The 6840-nt window shown below is 43.5% G+C and overlaps 1 protein-coding gene across 2 annotated transcripts in view; it reads left to right on the plus strand.

The window, feature by feature from the left end:
- Window positions 1–6840, plus strand: part of LOC103614699 (fatty acid desaturase 1) — a 13061-nt gene that overhangs the window by 4373 nt on the left and 1848 nt on the right. Inside the window, exons 4-12 of one of the 2 annotated variants that reach the window (XM_008632675.2) lie at window positions 525–626; window positions 790–918; window positions 2070–2127; window positions 2476–2552; window positions 2984–3081; window positions 3379–3475; window positions 4147–4226; window positions 4337–4462; window positions 4793–5262. In XM_008632675.2, coding sequence (XP_008630897.1) covers window positions 525–626; window positions 790–918; window positions 2070–2127; window positions 2476–2552; window positions 2984–3081; window positions 3379–3475; window positions 4147–4226; window positions 4337–4462; window positions 4793–4844 — 819 coding nt within the window. In that variant the 3' untranslated portion in view covers window positions 4845–5262. Of the gene's footprint in view, window positions 1–524; window positions 627–789; window positions 919–2069; window positions 2128–2475; window positions 2553–2983; window positions 3082–3378; window positions 3476–4146; window positions 4227–4336; window positions 4463–4792; window positions 5263–6840 lie in introns of those variants that run through there. The other variant, XM_017732999.1, reaches the window with a different exon arrangement.

The raw sequence follows: 6840 nt of genomic DNA on the forward strand, positions 1-6840 counted from the left end.
TGTATGGAAAGAGGGTATAGGGATTTGTGGCCCTCGGATGGGAGAAATTGAAGGGCGTGGCAGAGGGAGGAAAACAAGATTTTCTTATTAGCACTGAACACTTAAGTCTGCTCAGATCTCCCTGGACCAGGTGCAAATGAGGTAATTTATTTAATTAATCTGTTTTATTTGCCTAATATCTGCTAAGGCAGATGTCCCTCAAAGAGCAGTCTTGTATTTATTTCCATGGGAATATGGAATGCAGTGAAGCCACAGACTTGGAAACCGTTCCACAACAGAATTCCGTGCTGTGACAGTGAAGTTAATTGCAGTGATGCTTTGCTGCTTTCCCTATATTCCAGATGAAACCAATATCTGCAATTGAGCAGCTCTAGTGGACAGTGGCCTGGATGGAGGTTCCCAGCCCTGTGAGTGTCTCTTCCCCTCATTGGAAGGAGAATGAAACTCACACTCTGAAGTTACAGACTCATGGGGCAAATTATTGCAACCTGTTACCTTTCCTCAGTAATCCTTCTGTCTCACAGATCCAGATGGGCTGGTTCCAGCACGATCTGGGGCACTGCTCTGTCTTCAGGAGGCCCAGGTGGAATCATCTCCTGCAGACTGTGGTGATAAACATGCTGAAGGTACTGGTGAGAATGTTCTCTGGGGCTAATCGGGACTGAGCAATGGATGGGAGTGTCCCTAAATCCAGTCAGGGTCACCTGTGACGGAATTGCAACAAATAGAGATGTGATCCTTGATATTGCTCCACTTTGAATCCCTGGTGTTGCCCTTTTCCCCACGCAGGGGTTGCCTGCCAGCTGGTGGAACCACCTACACAACCAGCACCATGCCAAGCCCAACTGCTTCCGCAAGGACCCCGACCTCAACATGCACCCTCTCCTCTTCAGCCTGGGAAAGACCCTCTCTGTGCAGGTCTGGAAAAGCAGATTTAATGACAGAAAGCTAGAATGTGAGATAGATATATATATAATATATAATGATAACAGCCCAGATTGTGCCTTGAAATGAGGTGGTCGTTAAGGTCCCTTCCAACCCAAACCATTCTGGGATTCTTTGATAATCCCCAAAGTGCTCCAAGGTCTGAGAGTCTCGTGTTATTGCAGTGCTGAGGCACCAGCTCCTGAGAAGCAAAGGCTTGAAATCAGTTCTTAAGTAAGGGCAAGCACCTTGAAGGCAGCTCCAGGGGTGAGTCAGTCCACTTGCATAGATGGTATTAGTGAGTCAGATGTTCCCTCTGGATCCTCCTGGCTGCTGGAGCTGTTGGGCACCCAAATCCTTCAGGGCCAGCGGAGCTGCCATGCACCGAACACAAACGCAGGGAATGATTTCCTAATCCTGAATTTTATGGCTTTCATAAAAAGGGAGACTATGAATAGATCCTCCCTGCTTCCATTACTGACTTCTGATAGCATCAGGATAGGCAAGGGCTCATTTGCCTTTTCTTTTCCTTGTAATTCCTTTTACTCACGGGCGATGAAATGGCCTCGTTGCAAGATAAACCAGCCTCTTAAAATAATGCCTTTCTCTCTTTTACCTGCTGAAGAAACTCTCCAAGGCACACGGAAAATTGCAGCTCTGCTGTCTCAGAAAGGCTCCTGCAATGAGGGTGACAAAAGGCTTAGTGGTGGAAAACTGTTGGCTTTCAGCTGGGAAGGATTTTGTCAGGGATTTTGGGAAAGATCTCTCATGTAGGAGCATGAGCATCCAGAGCAGGCTGGCTGTGCTCCACTGGGTCTGACAGAGTGAAAGTGTAGGAAATCAGTTCTCATGTCTTCCTGCTTTTTAACAGGATCAGAGTCAGGCACACCATGGATGGGCAAAGTGGATTTCAGGATTTTGGGGTTTTTTTAATCTGGTTCATTTGTTGTTTCAGTTTTGATCCAGTGCAGCTCCGGAAGTAGTTTGCTTTAGCTCCTTGTTGTCTTGTCTTTTGAAGTATTACATTCACAAAAATTTGGAGTGATGTTAAGAAACCTCTTGTGTAAATGGTGAAAAAATGCAGGGTGAAGAAATAAACTTAATTGTGCTTTTTATAAATATTTCAATATCTTTTAATTTTACAGCTTGGAAAGCAGAAGAAGAAGTTCATGCCTTACAATTACCAGCATAAGTATTTCTTCTGTGAGTATCCCCTAAAATCATGAGTGCATCCTCTCCCCCACAAAATAAAGGTTTTAAAAATATTCCCATTGAAGTGACAGCTCCAGGAAGCTTCTTCATGTTAAAGAAGATCCACAGGAGAAGGAATTGCCCCTTAAGACTCTGTTTGAGTTATAAGATGTAGATGGGGGTGTATCAAACAGAGGGAAGAAAGGGATGGGGAAAGAATTGGAGAAGTGATGAGAAGAAAAGAGGAAGAGAGTATGTGGATGCATGGCAGACAGCAATTTTTCTTCCACTGGAAAAAAAGAATCATTTTTATGATGGCAGTGAAATTCCAAATGTCTCTCTCTCTGTTCTGTCCTTCAGTGCTGGCCCCACTCGCCCTCGTACCCTTCTTCCAGCTGTCAATATTCTACTTTGCAATCAAGAGGAAAAAGTGGTTGGTAAGCACTGCTTCCCTGTCTGGAAAACTCCAAAAATGTCACTGTATTCACCTTCACCTCCCGTTGGTTGGGACTGAGGGGTAAGAGAGAAGAAGGATAGAAAAGGCTGATTCTAGGCTTGCTGCAGCAAGAGAAAATTGTTTAGAAGAGGCTTTTTTAGCAGATAAATAAAAGTTATCAGGGAATTCCCAGGCCCAGAGTGTGATGGCAGGGCTGTTGTCTGCAGTTATGGATGGTTAGGTGGGAATATTTCAGGGACGCACCCACCTTGATGCAGAATGGAACTTACTCCTGATAAATCAGAAATTTGCATATAAGATCATTTTTTAAGCTGCAGTTCAAGTAGAAGGGAGAGGATGGAGTGGAGGCATTTCCTCAACAAAGGCTGATTTTCATCCTGATTTGTTTTGTTGGTTTTTTTTTTTTAACAGGACCTGATATTGGTTGTGGCTTTCAACATCCGAGTCTGCCTCATGTACATTCCTTTAATGGGATTTAAAGCCTTCATGGTGTACTACTGGGTGTCCAGGTAACTCAGAGCCCCCCCAGAGCCCCCATAATTAAAATTTGTAACCAATATTGAGCTTCAGAGGGAAGAAATAAAAACTAGCACTACAATTTTCTCCAAAATAAACAGTGAAGAAGAAACAGTTTAACTTCAGGGGGGTGGTGGCAGCTCAGGGGACATCTGCAGCATCTGCAACTTGAGTAGTTCTTACACTCTAAAAGTGCTTTTTTACTTGAGAAGAGACTTAGCAAAGTGTTTCAATGTTAAATTTGGATGGGATTAGAGATCTGACGAGAGTTCCTGTGTTTATCTGCCCAGATACCTTGAGAGTACCTGGTTTATTTGGGTGTCCCAGATGAATCACATCCCAATGGACATTGATTACGACAAGAATGAAGACTGGGTGTCTACTCAGGTGAGAAACTCCTTTCTTCTGGAATACTGGGTCTGCTGGTCTGAATTACAGGACAAAGACAACGTTGTTATTCTCTTAGGTTTGGTGTTGATGAGGTTTGTCCTTCCATTCATTAAATAATCATTTCTGTGATACTCAAACCATTTAAAATTTCAGTTGGAAAGCAGGACATCTAGATTTTAAAAATCCTGTTCTTTCACTGAAAGGCCTTGATGTGCTTTTCACAACCCTTTCCCCTCCCTATTATAGAAAAGTTCTGGTGGTGTAACAGCCAATCTCCTTTGTAGGCCAGCTAAAGAGAAGCAAAGTGGGATTCCTTTATTTTTACCCCGCAGGCTGCAGGTTTACTACAGATCAGATAAATCTGACAAAATTGCCTGATAAAAATGAGTATGTAAGTGGAACTTTGCTCACATCTATCCTGCCTCCAGCAGTATAACCCCACATAGTGGGTTTGAAGCAGTTTCCTGTTTTATCAAGGATAAAAATTTAGCCTGGCTAGTCTAGACTGTGCTGAATTCCTCAGGGCAATGATAGCTGTAATACCTGACATTGCCTTGATTTTTATGCTAGGTAAGGGTGGGCAGTGATTGCTGGGGGTTCAACTGTTGGATTTGCAGGAAAATAAAATCTAAATCCTGTGGGGTTTTGGTTTTTTTTTTCCCTCCCAGCTCCACGCAACCTGCAACGTGAACCAGTCTGTGTTCAATGACTGGTTCACCGGGCACCTGAACTTCCAAATCGAGCACCAGTGAGTATCATCCTGGGGGAAAAAAAATGGGAATAATCTGGGGCAGGGGGATATTTTGAACAGGGAGGAAGCCAAGTCTTGCAGTAACTCTCCCTCATCCCATTCTGCAGTCTGTTCCCCACAATGCCTCGGCACAACTACTGGAAAGTGGCTCCCCTGGTGAAAAGCCTCTGTGGCAAGCACGGCATTGAGTACAAAAGCAAGACTTTGCTGGAAGCCTTTGCAGATATTTTGCAGTAAGTATCAATTAACAAGGTGATTTTGCTCTGCAATGGCATGTAAGAGACACCCAGGCAGCCACTTCAAATCAATGTCCATGGAGAGATCAAACCTTGAGTTTATTTAGATTTTTCTAAAGGCACATTAACTTGTAAAGTTTCAAAGTTGTTTTTTTTTTTTCTCTTCCTTAAATCCTCTCAACTCATTCCCAGCTGTCGGACTTTGCTATGAGGTGTCCACTCATTTTAAAATCCATTTTTTCCATTTATTCCTTGAACTACAGTTTGCTTCCCACAAAGTTGAGCTCTGTCTCCTCCTAAGTGATTTTTTCCCTTCTGTTCCTGCAGTTCCCTGAAGGATTCTGGGGAGCACTGGCTGGAAGCATATCTGCATGGATAGAAACTGGCCACTCCCCAAGGGAATCCCTTCACCAGACAACTGCTGCCAAGAGCCAGGACACACCATCCCTCTGTGTGTCCTCAGGCATAGGAACTCAGGAGCTGGGCAAAGTTAATTTCAGTAAGAATCAAGTGGGAAAGTGGCTTCAAGATACATTTTTTCTTTGTTCCCAACCATGAACCTCTGTTTTTTCCTGCTCTCAATCTCAGAATTTAGAGATGGGCTTTTAAACTTGGGGAGAAGTAGCTCTTGAATCAGCTTGATCAGTTTAACTTTATTGGAAGTGCCAGCTCCTTGCTTATGGAAGAGGTTTGAAAGGAAATTCTCCGAGTCATAGAGTCCTGGAACGGTTTGGGTTGGAAGGGACCTTAAAGATTGTCTTGTTCCACCCCCTACCGTGGGCAGGGACACCTTCCACCAGATCAGGTTGCTCCAAACCCTGTCCAGCCTGGCCTTGAACACTTCCAGGGATGGAGCAGTCACAGCTTCCCTGGGAATCCTGTTCCAGTGCCTCACAATAAAGAATTGCTTCCTAATATCCAATCTACACCCACCCTCTGTCAGTTCAAAACTCTCGTCCCTCATCCTGTCCCTACAAGTCCTCATAAACACTCTCCATCTTCTTCACAAGCCTCTTGCAGTATTAAGGTCTCCTTAGTGTTTTTGGCTCAGTGGACCAGTGAAAAAAAGCAGGGAAAGTGCAGGAAGTCAGGAGACATTAGGCCAGGGGGAATTTTTAAGGGATATTCTAGAACAGATCAAATAAAAGTGCGAAGAACAAGGTGGCCTGGGGCATGTCCCCATCGCTTCTGGTCACGTGTGGAGCCCTTGCTCTGAGCACTAAGGGTTGTAACAGGTTCTGCTCGTGGCTTGCTTGGGCAGGCAGATCAGCGGGGGGCTGGTTACCCCTGCAGCAGCCAGTGTGAGCACAGTTTGTATGGCAGGCAGTGTTTATAGGCATAAATACATGTCTGGGTTTTAACTGAGTGCTGACTGTGCTGTCAGATTGGATTTCTGGTGTAGACCAGCATTGAATCAGGCTGAGAAGACAAGGCACTGAGGAGTAGGTCCAGATTTCAAGGATATTTACAGTACTTTTGCTTTTAAATACATATATATGTTACATTTTATCTAAGTTTACCTCTTGGTAGTTAGGACAATTAGATTCACAAGAGAATGATGAATAAAGTTTTCTTCTTCATGATTTTTAGATTGAAGTCAAAGCCTGTTTTAGAAGGAGCTCTGATTAATCTTGCTGATTTTGAAAAGAAATTATGATTCAATGACATTTCCTAATGCCCCATAGAGCAAACATATTCCATTATGGGACTGGCAGAACCCGTGTGGTGCCGTAGCCACCTCACTGACCCAAACCCATGAAGGTTTTCGTGGCAAGGACCTGTGATGGCAAATAAAGAGACAATTTGCCCATAAAAGCAAAGGCCATGTGGTTCTTCTCCTCTGCCATTCACACCCAGAACTTCCAGTGGATAAATCACCCACAGGAGGAAGATGTGGGAGATTAAAAAGCAGCTCACTTGTGCTGCAGTTTACAGATACCAACACCTCTCTTCTGGGTAACAAGACCAAGCCCAACAAACAAAGCAGAAGGAGTATGGAGTTTTTATTTTTGCCTTTGTTTTTATTCAGAACATCTCCATTTCTGCTTTTTGTTCATATTTTTGTGTGCAGGTGCAGGTACCAATAACACTGTTCTGGTTATTTCGTAATAATGGCTGACAGATGTCTTTGAAAAGGGTCCTGTTTAGAAAAGTAGTTATTAAAAAGTGTTTAAAATGTAGTTTGGAAATCCCTGCTAACTGGTCCCTACAGCAATTACGCATTCCCAAATCCAGGGCTGGTTATAATGGTGGTATCCATAATTATTTGCAAAAGTAGCAACATTTTATATGTATTGAAGGGATAATAGTGTGTGGAGGTGAATGCAGGAATTTCATGGTACTACATGAAGACATTTTAAAATTGATGTCCTGCT

This window comes from Corvus brachyrhynchos, unplaced genomic scaffold (genome assembly GCF_000691975.1).
Source record: "Corvus brachyrhynchos isolate BGI_N302 unplaced genomic scaffold, ASM69197v1 scaffold315, whole genome shotgun sequence".
NCBI lineage: Eukaryota > Metazoa > Chordata > Aves > Passeriformes > Corvidae > Corvus > Corvus brachyrhynchos.